At 41.8% G+C, this 16,698-nt stretch overlaps 1 protein-coding gene across 3 annotated transcripts in view; it reads right to left on the bottom strand.

Annotated features, from left to right (window-relative positions):
• FAT1 (FAT atypical cadherin 1) overlaps nt 1–16,698 on the bottom strand; it is a 125,972-nt gene that overhangs the window by 35,503 nt on the left and 73,771 nt on the right. For 2 of the 3 annotated variants that reach the window (XM_054720108.1, XM_054720107.1), the window contains exons 4-9: nt 12,908–12,969; nt 10,485–10,814; nt 9,944–10,154; nt 7,478–7,617; nt 5,040–5,315; nt 4,712–4,922 (exon numbers count right to left, since the gene is read on the bottom strand). In XM_054720108.1, coding sequence (XP_054576083.1) covers nt 4,712–4,922; nt 5,040–5,315; nt 7,478–7,617; nt 9,944–10,154; nt 10,485–10,814; nt 12,908–12,969 — 1,230 coding nt within the window. Of the gene's footprint in view, nt 1–4,711; nt 4,923–5,039; nt 5,316–7,477; nt 7,618–8,713; nt 8,783–9,943; nt 10,155–10,484; nt 10,815–12,907; nt 12,970–16,698 lie in introns of all 3 variants that reach the window. The other variant, XM_054720109.1, reaches the window with a different exon arrangement.

Genomic DNA, 16,698 nt, shown 5'->3' with positions numbered 1-16,698 from the left:
TCTTTCTGACGAAAACCAGGAGTGGACTACAGCTGAGCAGTTACCTATCTTTTTGAACAGATCAAGGCAGTGTGAGGGTTCGACCCATCCATGAACCCTTCATCCCTATTCTGTTTTATAAACAAGAGTCCAGCTCCATTATCCTAGACATAGAACTGAATGTGTTTTTCCCAATGAACTATTACACTCACCCCCAAAACAAGGCTGACTTGCCACTTAACTGCTTCCTCCAATTGCTTTCCTCCAGGCTTGCTATGGAGGGCGGCACTTCACAGAACAGCATTACTTAGTGTGATTTGCAAACCAGGGGATTAACCAAGCACTTCTTTCTCCACATCATTACTAGGAAACGCTTCCTCTCTGGCCTTCATTTCCTTCCTTTAATACATTTTCCAAAAACCCATGATATTGTTTTCTGAGGCCCGACCTAGTCTGGTTTTCATTAAGCCTGCCTGGCTCTGCACCCAGACCCACGGCCGGTCTGCCACGGGGCAGAGGCCCAGGCTTCTCCAGGCTCCTGAGCTCTGAGCTAAACCCTGGCCCATGGACGGGGTCGCGCTGTCTCTGCCAGGCCTTGCAGAACTGTCTCCGGCCTGTCTGTGTCTGTGAATCAACGATCCCAGATTCTCTCTCTTAGTCAGTCATCAAGGTCCTCGCTCATCCTGCCTGCACATCACCCCACCACCTTCCAAAACTGTGACGGGCTGTCTGGATCGTGGAGGAGACTGCGAAAACCTTTGCAGACGTGTCTTCATCCCCACCCCTTGGACTTCCGTCTATCTGTCCTAAAAAAAGAAGCTGACCTACTATGTTTTACTCTCCTTCATCTATGTGCATTTTTCTCTTATCTTAGATGGTGAAATCTTTTTTTATATTTTTATTGATTTCAGAGAGGAAGGGAGAGATAGAAACATCAATGATGAGAGAGAATCATTGATCCGTGGCTGCCTCCTGCACGCCCCTCACTGGGGATGGAGTCTGAAACCCAGGCATGTGCCCTGACCGGGAATCAAACCGTGACCGCCTGGTTCATAGGTCGACACTCAGCCACTGAGCCACACTGGCCGGGTGGGCGTGAAATCTTAATGCTTCACATACACAAGGCATCACATTCTCCATCACCTGGAGCCGTATGGCTTTGCTAAAGACAGCTCTGGTCCCGCCATTGGTAACAAGTAGGTACACAGGAACCCAGCCAGTCAATTCATACCCGGATCCCGCATCGACCACGGCAGAAAGCACAAGATCTGCAGATGGAAGAGCAATGTGGTGCTTATTGGAAGAACACGGAGGGCTGCCGAGTGGCTTGGGCATGCCATCTGATCTAGTAGTAGACACACTCACCAAATACTGAAATACACGTATGCGGTTTGTGAACGGACTCACAGGGCCGTGGCGGAAGCCTGTACTCGGTTGGGGGCTTATCAGTCTCCTTAGCTGGAGATACGGCGATTTCTAAAGAGCCTTACACTGCGCTCGCTATTGGAGCAAGGCACTATCTGGGCAAACTTGCACGCGTGTGCTCATTAGCTATGACTGTATTACACACACACACACACACACACACACACACACACACACACCCCACACAGGGCATCAGAGAGCTGTGCACAGGAATCCGTGTCTTCCCACAGGGACACGCTGTGGATGCCGACCGCCGGCCAGTGCGGCAACCTCTATCAACTTCAAGTGCAATGATATTGAACCTAAGTTTGGGGAAGAAAATCAATTCTGGTCAATAAGCATCTTTACCGAGAGGCTTCTGTTTCCGGGCATCCCTATGGTTTTGAAGTTACAATTATCTACTTTAAAAAATAAAGAGAACGCCAAGCTGCCCAGGGTATGTATGGCGCTGAGCGTGTGTCTCCAAGCGTATAACTCAACCGTTACCGAGCTATCTTTAATTAATTCCTTTTCCCCTGAAGACTCCTCATCAGACCCAACCTTGTGCTCAATAAATCGCTGCTAATTAAACATGCCGCGTGACGGCCTGAATTTATAACTAGTCTTCTGAACTTTATCAAATGTAACCTGACAGACATTAGAACCAGGTGATTATGAATAAACGGTAAGTGAGCCAGCCAAGGACCATTTTATAGTTCCCGCTGTTCGAACAGATTCACTCACACACCATCCCACAGCATGTAAAGGGAGTCATTTCCTATAAAGCACTTGTTCAGCACTATTTTTATAATACCAAATCGAAAACAAGATCTTTGTAAAAGTCCCAGGTCTGGGCCGGAATGGGCCCTTTGGCATTATGCATTCGCTGAGTGGAGATACAGTTCCATTCTTGGAATACCGGGTTGCTAATTCCATTAGCCCTACAAGCATTTAAGGAATGTGCATGCCTTCAGTCGGGCACCAACGATCATATTTTAACCAGCCAGTTGTTGAAAATGATGTGAAAGCTAAGGGAAAGTTTAACATTCCCTCCTACACAAACCCGGCCAGTCTGTCTGCGGGAAAATTGTTTTATTGAAGTGCTCGGGCATGCACACGTGGAATGCGCTGTTTTTTTTTTGACGGCTGCATTTCTGAACCAGTGGGAAAACCTCCATCGTTAGGCAAGGCACCAACTCCATGAAAACACATTTTACTGCTGCGACCATGGGCAGTGGAGGAGCTCTTCCTTGTGAGTAATGGACTAAATTTGGTCGCTTTCAGCGAAATAAATGAAACTTCAAATATATTAAGAAATAAAAATAGTTTGACCACATAAAACACATCAACAAAGGTGTTGTTGTTTTTTTTTAATTACTCTCCATTTGCTTGGCTTTTGATTATATGACTTAATAGCTAATTTTCACCTCTTTGAATTCTAATGCCTAAAAAAAGATGCAATTTCTAAAAATGTAGCGGTATGGACTTACAAAAAAAAAAGACAAGTTAAGTGGATGATCTCAATACTCCAAAGTCATTATAAAGGCAGAACAAGGAGGGAGACCTTGTACTGACAATGACACTAAGAAAGACAGAACTGAAAAGTGCCTTCTCCATATTGAATCGCTTACTCTTTTTTTAATATATTTTATTATTTTTACAGAGAGGAAGGGAGAGGGATAGAGAGTTAGAAACATTGATCAGCTGCCTCCTGCCACCCCCCACTGGGGATGTGCACACAACCAAGGTACACGCCCTTGACAGGAATCGAACCCAGAACCCTTCAGTCCTCAGGCCAATGCTCTATCCACTGAACCACACCAGTCAGGGCTGAATCACTTACTCTTATCATTTGTCATGAGCAGGGAAAGTCCTGAAGCAAGGCCGTTTCTGACCACACACATATGCTCTAAAGCAGACTGAACGAACCCTGTCTCAAGCAAGAACATGCCTGCATGGACCAATGGCGACCCCCCACACCTACCAAGTTCAAGTATGAACGCGCCCAGCATGGCACCTGCACATGAAATGAGCTTCATGAGACCCTGGGATGAATCAATGGGTGGCTGAATAGCAGCAATCCAACAGAGAACAAAAACACGGTGCTTGGCCACAGAGCTTCTCTGTGACGCTCTCCTGTGTACCCCGGAAGACTCAGATCTCCTGCCTCATCATCCCTGCATCTGCCCACACTTCCAGCTGCTCTCCCTGCCCTCACTGCCTCTTGCCCAGCTCCAGCCCCTTCAGCTTCTCAACAGCTCTGAGTCCAAATCCCACCCCTGGGACCGACGGCAACGAGCCATGAGTGACACACAACTGTTCAAGCTGCATGGGGGTGACAGTGGCAGCAACACTAACCCCAGAAGGAGCAGGGGCGTGACCCTCTCTGTGAGATCTGAGTGGGTCATAATTGGGAGAGTCAGCACTCCACCATGAAATGCCTGCTCTGCCCAGGAGAAAACACTCTCTGACTACAAGTAAAGCATTACATTAATAGGCCAGCATTTTCCCAAGAACGTTTTCTAGTTTAAGAAGGAAAATGATTGCGTGGTTAAAAACAGTTTAGAGCCCGGCCAATGTGGTTCAGTGGTTGAGCGTCGAACTATGAACCAGGAGGTAACAGTTTGATTCCTGATCAGGGCACATGTACGGGTTGTGGGCTCCATCCCCAGGAGGAGGAGTGCAGGAGGCAGCCACCAATCAATGATTCCCTCTCATCATTGATGTTTCTTTCTCTTTCTCTCTCTCTCTCTCTCTCTCTCTCTCTCTATCTCTCCCTCTCCCTCTCCTTCTTCCTTCCTCTCTGAAATCAATAAAGATATATTAAAAAAATACAGCCCTCACTGGTTTGGCTCAGTGGATGGAGCGTCGGCTTGCAGACTGAAGGGTCCCAGGTTCGATTCCAATCAAGGTCACATGCCTGGGTTGCAGTCTCGATCACGCCCTCAATGATTGTCTCATGTTTCTCTCTCTCTCCTTCTCCCTTCCTCTCTAAAATCAATAAAAATATATTTTAAAAAAAGACAAGTTTAGAAATACTGAATTGGTCAAATCAAGTTTTCCGTGTGGTAGGACCTCTCAGCTTTGAATTATGCTCATATCGTGAGTCTCCAAGCACTTGACCCAAACTGGTTAGCACTCTATCCTGGCTTCCTAAAGAGCTAGAGCTTAAATTGTTTTCTCTTTCTCCTAACATGTGAGCTCCATGGAAGCCATTTCTGCAGTGATACACGGGAATGTGTTAACCTCCAGAACCGATTTTAGAAAAGAAGAAACAGACTTTTTAACAAGTGCAAAGTTCTGAACCTCGGGAGTGCTCCCTACGTACCTGACTCGATGGAGTACACCACTTCGGCATTCCTGCCCTTGTCCTTGTCCAGCGCCGTGACCTGCAGCACCACCGAGCCCACCGCTGCGGATTCATACACCCGCCCTTCGTAGGAGGAACTCGTGAACCAGGGCGCGTGGTCATTCATGTCACTGACGTTCACCACGATCCTCGCAAAGTTGCGCTTCACAGGGACATCTTGATCTCGTACCTGAAAAAAAATCAACGTGATCAATCCCGCTGGGATTTTCCTGACTTAAAATCCCGCTCAAATGCATGAAAGCCTTCAGAACTGTAGGGTGGCCGGAGAAGGGGCAGAGAGCCATACCATGACCGTGAGGACGTGCTGGTGAATGGCTTCGTGATCCAGTGGCTCTGAAGTGTAGAGAGAGCCAGTTGCAGGATCCAGACGGAACTTCTTGAGACTCAGCGGGTCGATGCTGCTCTGCAGGGTGTAGATGAGTTTGTTTTTCTCATCCTTATCCACAGCACTGATTTGCAAAATCTCTGTGTCTGGCGCCGTGTCCTCCGGAATAACAACTTCATACTTGGATGTAGAGAACTGAGGACGATGGTCATTTGTGTCTATGACTTTGATGAATACCTACAATGACAGAAAGAGTCACATAATAATATTCCTAAGTCTGACATTTTAATAACCAGTGAATCAGATGCACATTTTAAAAAATTGATTTAAGCAAAAATGAAATGCAAACATGAGAAAAGTAACAAAAATCAAAATATCTTTAAATTTTTCATTGATATATTATTTCTATACATGAGTATGATAATGAGGACCTTTCTAAATTCTTGAGACTAACTTTGGAGAGAAAATGTAACACCTTTCACACATTTCTTTATGAAACGCAGCAGAGGTATTTCTAGATTACTCAGATAACGATAACAGAGAATCTACTTTCCCAGGTTTACAGAAGACTAATTTCCTGGATCAGAGTTGAATCTGTACCTATCATGCTATTGAGTGAGGAAATACTAGACTGTCACAGGATCTAAATTTCTTGTTCTAATCTTTGAGACTCCAAATTCCCATCGACAGACTATTTTTATATTTATGAAAAAGTAAGAAATGTGCTTTTAAATTCTTATCTTTTTGTGATCGTAAAACCTATGTATAAACAGTAAACACATCTATTTCCTAAAAGCAACTGAAGTACAACGAAAAGATAAACTCCCTTAAACATATCAGCATCGAACAAAAACCTTAGAGGAAAAAAGCTGATGTTAAAAAACTCAGTCCCCAGTAAGAACTTTTTCCATGCCAGTAGGATTCATTTTCAGATTGCAAAGGCGCATGCGGATGAGGCACAGTGGAAATGACCACTGCTCATAAAAGCGATGTACAGTATGAACAAGAAAGCTAGGCTTCGCTGGTGCATCTGGAGAAAGGGGTTTGCTGGTCCCGATGGCACAGGAGGCCTGGGCCCCAGGAATGCACAGGTGAAGCTACTAACACACTGCCCTGGGCCTGTGAACCAGCGGCCGGTGCGAGACGCCTGCCCCAGCTCTCAGAGAACACCGAGGCCGTGATGGATCGTCACATCAGACTTTATATGAACACTAAATGCAATCACCCAAGTGCAGAAAGGTTTTATGTGAAAGTTATGTAAATATTTAAAACTATAGAGGCCTCACTCTTCAATGTCAACGGTGATCCAGAAGGGATGGCTCTAAAGGCAATTCCTATAGATTAAATCATTATGTATTTATTCCCACTATAAATTTAAAAATTCTTCCTCTCATGGAGTGTTGGGCAGACACAGTGTAATCCGGCTCCAAGATCCATTAATCACAAGTGAGCAGGAACCGCTGAAGGAAGACCAGCCATTCTCGATAAGGCCATTCCACTGAAACTGGGACTGGGCATTGACAGGTCAGCACTGAGCGTGTAAAATAAATGTGACAATCCCGCCTCATGCACCTCCCCACCTCCTGGGCCATGTCCTGTGCATACAAAGTCTAATGAGGTTTCACACCCGATCAAGTAAGTCTTTCAGAGAAGCTGTTCAGGAGGAAGTAAAGCTTTGCTTGCATAGGTCTTGGGTTGGTAGATGAATGCATATTTATTTGGGTAGGAGGAAGATGCTAAAGGGATTATCAGAACGATGTTACCAGTTATCTTACACAGCCCTCGCTAAGGCAGCCAAGGCTTTAACCAGCGTCAATGAAAATGACTTGGACAAATCATCCTCAACAGGGACACATTTTTTTTGTAATCCTCACCTGAAGATATTGTTCCCATTGCATTTGTTTGTTTGTTTTTTAGAGAGGTGGGAGGAGGGAAGAGAGAAACAGCGATGAGAGAGAGACACATCGACTGGTGGCCTCCCGTTCGCACCCTGACCGGGGCTGGGGATCGGGTCTGCAATGGATGTACGTGCCCTTGACCTGGAATCAAATCGGAGACCCTTTGGGCCGATGCTCTAACCACTGAACAAACCGGCCAGGGCAACAGAGATATATTTTACACTAATACAGCTGAAAAGGAGTAAAATATGAAAATATCTTGATAATATAACAACGTGTGGGTTTCTTAAGTCTTCTTTCCAAAATTTCAAAACTGGTTAATTATATGCAAAACCTAAATCGGGATTTGCAGCTAATTTTCTTTCCCTAAATACAAGTCCTGGGTGTGCATGTGTGTTAACTACAGCAACATGGTAACTTCTGGTTGGAGAACCTCAGGGGGCAGGATGAACTGCTCATATCCTCCTCTGACAAGCACCTCCTCCCTCATCCTCCACTAACCTGAGTCAGTATCGTGCTGGTTCCATCTGTCGCCTCGACTGTGAGGTTGTAGTCTGATTTCTGTTCCGCATCAAGAGGCTTGGCAACAATGACGGTGCCCGTGCCCTTGTCCACATCAAAGTGACTCTCATCGTTGCCACCTGGTTTCAATTAGGACAAACAAGTGAGAAGAGGTTACAGGATGAAAACCTGCCGACTATTTCGTGGCTTTTTCATTCTGAATGCCAGTAAAAGAACATTTCCGATATATTAACCCTTTGCACTCGCTTGCTTTTTTCTCGATTCCTTTATTCTAATGCTAACCGTGTCGAGTCACTACTCCACATCCGAGTGCAAAAGGTTAATCAATATTGGCCAAGGTGATTCCCATGAGCGTCCATTTTGAGAACAAGGAAGGGCAATGACCAAGACGCTGCTTTTAGGAACGCAAAGTGGAGACCTAACTGTCAAGGCAACAACTAAGCGAAAGGAAGCAAGAAAGCAACTCTGGAAAGAGGAAAACATTGCTAATATTGCCCAGGAATGATTCCCAATTTGCTTTTTCAGGGGTTCTAAAAATCTCTTTAATTTATGTGGCAGTAGCTATGTAAGATAGCATTTAGTAACCAAGGTTGGCCGTTTAAAAGTTTATTTATAGAAAAGAACAACTGTAACACTTTGGGCATATGGTCCTAATAAAATACCTATTAAAAACAAATGTTAACTCGGATAAAAACAGCGATAGTTATCAAGAGTTAGCCATGACGCTAGTATGTGAAATTTTTTCCACTGTTGTCAAAGAGGAATGAAGCAAATATTTCTGTGCTCCTTACATTATCCAAATACAATTCCAATTATATATTCTTGATAAACTCTTTTCAAATCCATTGAACTTGAGATACTTACATCAATGAAATGGAATGAAAATGTCTTAACATCACAATGAAGTTCTATTACTAAATCTTACCAAAAAGCAAAAATAGCGCGCGCGCGCCCACACACACACACGCACACATACACACACACACACACACACACATATACACACACACACACAGCAAAGTTTTCAGTTAAAACAAAGGATCTAGGGATGGATGAGAAGTTGGTATGTTTGCAATTAAAATGGATGACCACGTGCACACTATGAAAACAAAACGCAATGAAAAGAAGGCTCTGGAAATAAAACAGTTCTAAAAAAGTGATGCGTTTATTGCAGATCTCATAATCTGAGACAAATTATGTGATCTCAGCAGATACCTTCTGCTGTACAGTTCAGGTCACAAGTCATCTGAAAGATGTGAAACACGTCTCTAGCCAGTGTGTCTCCTGGCACAGCCAAAAAGAAGCAAGCAAGCATGGAAGAAAGCAGAGAACAAGGCAGAGCCGTCAATCAGACCGCTTCCAAAGGCAGGCAGGGTTACACGGTGATGCCAGAGGCTGCACGGGAGCAGCCTGCTCATCTGGAAACGTGAGAGGGATTAACAGACAGCAAACGAACTACTCTGATTGCGGTGGACTATGAACACACTCTCATTTCTCTTCTTTAAAACTAACCTGTAATGGTTTCATAGGTGTTGATGACAACCACAATCTCATACATTGACCCACATGATGAACACAGCCTAACGGTCTAGTGTGCAAGTTCAAGGGGAAAAGCCGTCCCGGTGCACCTGTGGTCCCTCAGCCTATGGCCGACCAGCTCAACTTGCTGAAACAGCATCTGGGGCTATCGTGGCTGAGAGGTGGACGAGGGAAAAGGGATATGAAGTCCCAACTAGAGATGAATCGTAATACGTGTTTCTGATCTTAAGTATCCTTATCATTAAAATAGTGTGAAGAAACCATATCAAAGTCTAATGTGAACTTTTGAAAAGTATGTTGGAATAGATTATTAGATTCTATGTCTACATTGAATTAAATGACAAAAAAAAAAAAACTGGCTTAGGCATGTAATTTAATCTAGTGAATCTTGCTTCCTACTGAAAATGAGGTAAATAAAACTTTAAAAGTCATGGTTGCCACTATCGTTTTTAAGTTATAACATTAAAAATTTTAAGCTTATTCTCTATAAAATACTGATGCGTGACAACCACACATAGTTATTTTAAACATTAAAATCATATCCACTGAAAATAGTAATCTGCCATATGCTATGTTTCAAGAGGGAAAAATTAAAAAGCTATATTTTTGGATCAGAAACTGTACTTTTGGACCAAAATGCTTAGATTTCTCTATAAGTCCTTGATGTACTTTTAAAAACCTTATTTTTTCAGATTAAGATGGTACACACAGAGCACCTATTTTAAACAAGTTTAATATATGTGGATACAGTGACAAACTTTGCAATCAAGATACTGCAATTTAAAACAAACTGGTCTTATTCCCGATTTTACATTTCTGAGACATGCACAAAAATCAGAAAAGCATAAACAGGCTCTCCACGGTATAACCTCGACAAGGACGATGACAACTATGAGGGACGCTTACCGATGATGTCAAACCAAAGAGGGGTTCCAGGAGGCTCAACAGCTATCACTCCGATCATGTGAGCAACGGGGTCGCTTTCCATGACAGTGAAGGTGAAAAACGATTCTTCAAAGGAAATGGGCTCCGGGGACGGTTTGGGTTTGGAGATCCATTCAATATGGAGGCGAGTGGTTGACCACTTCTGGGGGCGACCATTGTCAACTGCCTTGATCTATATGAGCAGAGGTGATCAAAAGAGCAAATTATTAGAAGCAACATCCCATCACTGAAGCATGGATTGGGTTGGTCTTAGACTGAGCCAATTTCAATCATTTAATATCTGTCTTTGCATATTCCACGTGTTTAAGGCTTGATCAAAAAAGCAACCTCTTCCCGCCACACTCAACAAATAACTGGAGTGACAACTGAAAAAGAGGAAAACAAACCCATACTTCGCATTGTCATACTGAGGCCATTTACAGACAAAGTTATAAGAGAACGAGACCAGACTAGATTAATAATAAATGTTTATAAGAAATTCAAAGACTAGATCTTAACTCACTGAAAGAATGTCGTATTCTCCAGCTCCGGAAAACTTCTTGGATGACACCAGTCCGGTTTTGGGCTCAATAAAAAATTTTCCGTGCTCATTGCCCTCTTCGATGCTGTAGGAGATTTCTGCGTTGGGACCTTCGTCTTTGTCGGCAGCGATCACCCGGTAGATGGGATCGCGCTTGGCATTCCGGTCTCGGTCTGGCTTTTCTCGCTCTGGGAGTCTGATCTTGTAGAACTTTTGCAGGAACTGAGGTTTGTTGTCATTTTCATCAAGGATTTTCACAATCACTCTTGCAACAGTTGATTTGGGGGGACTGCCATTGTCTGTCACGGTAACCTATTTTTTAAAGGTGAGAGATCAGCAACGTTTTTAAAATACACTAAAGAAAAGGGGATGCTTTCTTCCTAATGAGAATCAGCATCTGTGGAAACCTCTCCAGGGCACACAGCTCTGACCACAAACCACCTCCTCTCCTCCAGCAACAGCCCTGTGAGGAGGTAGGACGACCTCTCCCATTTTCAAATAGAAACTCAGGGAGGAGCAAGGGCTAAGGAAGAACTGGCGGTGAGCCCTAACCTCTCCTGACCAGGCCACCTCCCTTCCTCACGCTGCCATTTTTTTTAAATTGATTTTAGAGAGGGAGAGAGAGAGAGAGAGAGAGAGAAAGACTTACCAATTTGTTGTTCTACTTATTTTCATTCACTGGTTGATTCTTATATGTGCCCTGACTGGGGATCGAACCTGCAAACTTGGTGTTATCAGGACGATGCTCTAACCTACTGAGCTATCAGGCCAGGGCCCTCACATAACTGTTACTGTACTGTGAACGTCACCAAAATGCTAAGCTATCAAGACTTATTATTTTTAAGCCAAAGAAGAGATACATGAAGATTTTGCTTTAAGTATCTAACGAGTCCTCTTAAACTATATAGATACTGCATATACTTAAAAATAAAATCTCCACATAGTCCATTAAAAAACTATCATTTTTAAGCTTCATCAATAAAATAAGCTAAGTCGTCAATTTAAAATATATGCTAAGCAGCACGCCTTTTAATACTAGTAATCATCATTTTATTTTGTTTGACTCTTGCACAGTTTTCCATGTTTAGTAGGGTGAACCATAAACATTTAAATTTAATACCAATTTGTGAAATAAAAATTTCAGTAAGAGAAATGTAAAATCACTTTTATTCTAAGTAAATTATTCATGTCATCAGTGTAGGAATAAAAATCAGGATTCTTGGGGATGCACTGGTATGTGCTTCTAGATGCAAAAGAAACAATTTCACCCTTTAATCAAATGTCCATTTTTACTTCAGGGTGTAGATTAAAAGTAATGACCTTAGTAACAGTTATTCTCCCCTCACACACCCTCCCAAATTAATTACTGAAATGCTAAAAACTAAAGTGGATTGAAGTTTCCCAGGGAACTATTTTCTGTTTGAAGCTTGACAGGTGTAAATCCTGTTATTTACACAACTGTGAATGGATCCTGACGGTACTTGTCAAGTGCACGATCTACCTTCCCAAACTCTCAAAATAAAACAAAATAAAAATTACTACTGCAATTTTAATGTCTCACACCATTTCCCTGTGATCAGCTGATATTTGGGAAAAAAGAAAAATTAAAGAGAAATACAATCAAGAGTGATGCTTTATAGTATTCATCACCAAATTGTTCCTAAGCCTGGACTTAATAACAAATAGCCAGTAACCCAGTTTTGTTGCTGTTCCTGTTTTATAAATACTTTAATTGACTTTTAGAGGAAAAGGAAGGGAGAGGTATAGAGAGATAGAAACATCGATGAGAGAGAGAAACATCACCGATCGGCTGCCTCCCGCACACCCCTACTGGAGATAGAACCCACAAACTCAGGCATGTGCCCTGACAGGGAATGGAACCCAGGATCCTTTGGTGAAGGAGACGATGCTCTAACAGCTGAGCCATACCGGCCAGGGCAAAAAAGGCATAAACTTTGTATAATTCAGTTTAAAATGGAAAACAAACAAACAAAAATCTGGAAACAAGCTAACTACAGTTTAAAAGGTTGAATTAGATCTATTTACATAAGTACATCTCAAAAGCATAATACTGAAGAAAAAGATGTAGAAGACATACAAAAAAACCACTTATGTAAATGAAACTTAAATTCAAATCACTGTTTTCAGTTTTGCCTACTCTCTGTGTGTGCATGAGTAAGTACAAAAATTAGAATGGAACTCAGGACAGTGGCCTTGCATCCGGGAGACACAAAGGAACATACAGGGGGCATAAAATATATGCGCAATGTTTTATATTCCTTTTTATTAATGACAGTAAGCTAATAACACAACATTAACAGCTATGAATACTAGTAAATGAGAACAAGAATGTTCTTTCCCATGACATTTACAACCATATTTTCAAACTGAAAAGAAATGCTTACTTCTAATATGTGCTCATCTTGCTGCTCTCGATCCAGTTTCCTCGATGTAGTTGTGATGAGACCTATAAGGCATAACAGTTCATTAGTCCTCACAACAATAAACCATAACCTCACATAACCACACTCTGTATGTAAGTCTGAGCAAACCTCTTAATTTATTCTCAAGGGAAAAGAATGATTAATACAAGAACAGTTAATTATGTTATTTTCATTTTAATAATTCTTAAACTCAGTAAGCATATTACAGAAGTATTAAGAAAGTGAAAAACTCAAATCAGTTACATTTTTTGGTTTAGTAGTTTCAATCTGCATTGTCAAAAAAGATATTTAGAACACGAGATGCAATTATTCAGGATTTCAACCTCATCCGTATCTCCTTCAACTGCTGCAGGACCCATCTTTCTCTCTCTCTGTGTCTCTGTCTCTCCCTCTCTCAAAATCAATATTAAAAAAACACACAAAAACACACACACACATACACATATCCTCAGGTGAGGATTTAAAAACAGAGAATTGACAGAAGCAATTGCTATCACTAGTGAAAATGGCCATTGGAACTGGTTTGGCTCAGTGGATAGAGCGTTGGCCTACGGACTGAAGGATCCTGAGTTCGATTCCAGTCAAGGGCATGTGCCTGAGTTGCTTTATTCTCCATCAAAAGGAGGCAGCCGATCAATGATTCTCTTTCATCATTAATGTTTCTCTCTCTCTCTCCCTCTCCCTTCCTCTCTGAAATCAATATATATAAAAGAAAAGGGCCATTGGAAAATATAATGTATATGACTATGCTTCATTACCTTTGCATAATCTACTCTCGTAAATGAAGATTTATTACAAAAGAAATGTGATTTTCCAGGTAATGCTGTTCAAATAACAATCATTTCATTTCCAACAAAAGAAGAAAATTAAGACCCCTTATTTCTTTGATTTTTCTACCAAACTACAATAGTGAATTTATATCTCTCTCCGGAATTATGACAACTGTCTGGTAAACTGTCAACATGTGTTGGAACCAAGAAGACCATTAAAATTGATTAAATTTATTCTTGTTCTTCACAAAACGTACAAACAAACAAAACTGCCCCAGCCACTGAAATATCCTCCCCAGCCTGTGCTGATGATGGACAGGTGGGTGCTGAGCGGCTCCAACATTCGCTCTGAAGGTCAGGTACGGCCTCATGTGGCAAGACAACAGTTAGGGCCAACCTTCCCCCTGCCCAGCTTTCCGTGGTTCTGCACGGAAATACTTTGAATAATTCATATTTAAGAACAGACTTTATCCCTCTTTTGGATTTTCTCTATTGTCCTATTTTCACAAAACTACCAATTAGAGGCTATTCAAAATGTTTCTCTACATTTGTAAATGAGGGGCTTGTGTTTTCATGTAATTTGAAGTATTTCTTTTTCTTAACTACTCACTAAGAATCTAAATCCACATTATCTTCCCCATACTTCAATGAAGCAATGCTCTCTTTTGAATAAGAACAACAAAAGACTATTTTGTAAGTTAGAATCTGAGGTTACTCCTAAAACATACTTACGGATTAAAAGAGGTTCGAGGAAAATGCTTTACAAAGCTTCATGGTGTGAAAATGTTGCTTTTAATTTCCATTCCTTAAAAACCTTTTCAAGTTAAGTTCTTTTTTTTCCCCCCATTAAAAGTTTACCACCCCTTCTGATGGTGGTTCTTAAGTATTTCAAAAATGACAGGAAGTCACCGGGATGAGTCCCATCCAACTGTCCCAAAGTGTTCATCAAAAAGTCATCATCAATGGTCACTTCACAAGGACAACAGCTTGCTCTGACCACCTGGGTTCAGCTGTAGACTTCATTCTGCCTTTCACACTTATTTCCACCTCTGCGACCCTGCGAATCAACCCTGCTAACCCCTGCCCTGCCCTCACCACGGTGATAAACACTCACTTCAAAAATGAACCCAGTGTATACCTTTTCTATATACCTCACACATGTTATTAACCTTCTAGGTGTTAAATAGTCTAAAAAGGGTGTCTATTTCTTTCATTTTAGACATCTATGCTCATCTATAATGTTTATTACTAAATCCCAGGAAGACATATGCTTAATAGAAACAGTACAGTATTTCCAAACTGCAGAGAAACACGATGCGCAGGTGTCTGAGCCAAGGAGAAGTTAAATTGTTCCAAGGTCACCAGTAAGTCATCATCAAAGCCAGGCTTAGAGGTTAGCTTTCCTGAGGCCCAGATGAGAAGGGGTTTGTTTCGTTTTGTTCTCCCCCCTCCCCATTCCACCACACACTGCGTAAGTTACTGCATTATGGTATTTCAACGCTTCATAAACTCTGGACTGTGACTTATATAAAAGTTAAAGGAGGGGGGGGCAGAGGGGAGAAGAGCCACAGTTAATCAGTATTCACTTAACAGGTCCAAAAATGCAAGTTAGAAAAGAAAACAGGATGGGTGAAAGCAAGAAAATGCATACGCAAGTGCTGGCTTTTGTAACTTTGTGTTTTATCTTTCTTTTCTGCGAAGCCCTATTAAATTAAAAATAGAAATGAAAATACAAAATTTTCTTTCCTTGACCTAGAAAAACAGCCCGTTCTGTAGACCAGCGATTTTCAACCTTTTTCATCTCATGGCACACATAAACTAATTACTAAAATTCTGTGACACACCAAAAAGTATATTATATTTTTTGCTGATAAAACAAAAAAATAGCTGTAATTCTGATTCACTCACACTGGACAGCTATTGCTCTTTTGGCTGTTGTTGTTTTTTAATTGGATGATCTAAGGGAGAAGGGTTCAGGCCCCTGACTAAACAGTCAGGAATTGCATGTTTTAACATTTTTTTGCGGCACACCAGTTGAAAATTGTAGACCAATACTATTATAAATATAGGTGGGCTGAGAGAACAGATTACATTACCTTCTCACCAATTATCAGTTCAAGTTTACCCCAATACATGTATGTAAAACTAAGTTTACCCCATACATGTATGTAAAACTAAGTTTACCCCCATATATGTATGTAAAACTAAGAAGCCAACCCTTGCTATATTTTGTGAATATTACTAAAAATGATTCATAGCCTTTCTATGTCACTTTAGACATTTAGAGAACAGTTCCTTTAAGAAAAGAGAGAATGGTAGATTAACTGTCATGCTTCACTAGAAATTTTTATTCTCTGACATTTCTTACAAATCCGTACCAGGAAACATCAGCAAACTGCTCAGTTTAAGAGATCAAATAGATCCCATGGACTAGAATGCACACACTGGTGAGTACTAGAGGATTGGTAGGTACAGATAATCGGAGATAGTCCCCATACGTGAAACTCCCTCTATGCGTTCATTCAGCTACGTTGTGCTGTCCAGTAAGAATGCAGAGGACTCAGACAGTCTTGTTTTCAGAGTGTTTAAGACACAAGGATGAAGGGTAGAAGGCAAAGACGACATTCAAGAAACAATAAGAGGGCCTAGAGTGTAGGGTGCATACTGAAAACGGGGGAGAGACAGCAAGGACTCTTGCTCAGGGCTCTGTATTCCAAGTAAGTTTGAACTTGGTGGTGAGACATGTAGTCTAGCCAACCCCACTGCTCCTGTGGATAACCAACCAACCACCTAACATGCAAGTGAGGCCATCCACGACCAGCCAGCCTCAAGCCCACCGGCCAAGTGGCCACCATTGCACGGGAGATCAGCCAAGCCTGGACAAGATTAGACCTGCCCAGTGTGGAACCCCTCACTCACATTTTTTAAAATTTTCTTAATTTTATTTTTTGGTGATTGTTTTAAGCCACTGAGTTTTTGGGT

Source organism: Eptesicus fuscus, chromosome 8 (genome assembly GCF_027574615.1).
Source record: "Eptesicus fuscus isolate TK198812 chromosome 8, DD_ASM_mEF_20220401, whole genome shotgun sequence".
In the NCBI taxonomy this organism is placed as follows: domain Eukaryota; kingdom Metazoa; phylum Chordata; class Mammalia; order Chiroptera; family Vespertilionidae; genus Eptesicus; species Eptesicus fuscus.
This window is presented reverse-complemented; position numbering and strand designations above follow the sequence as displayed.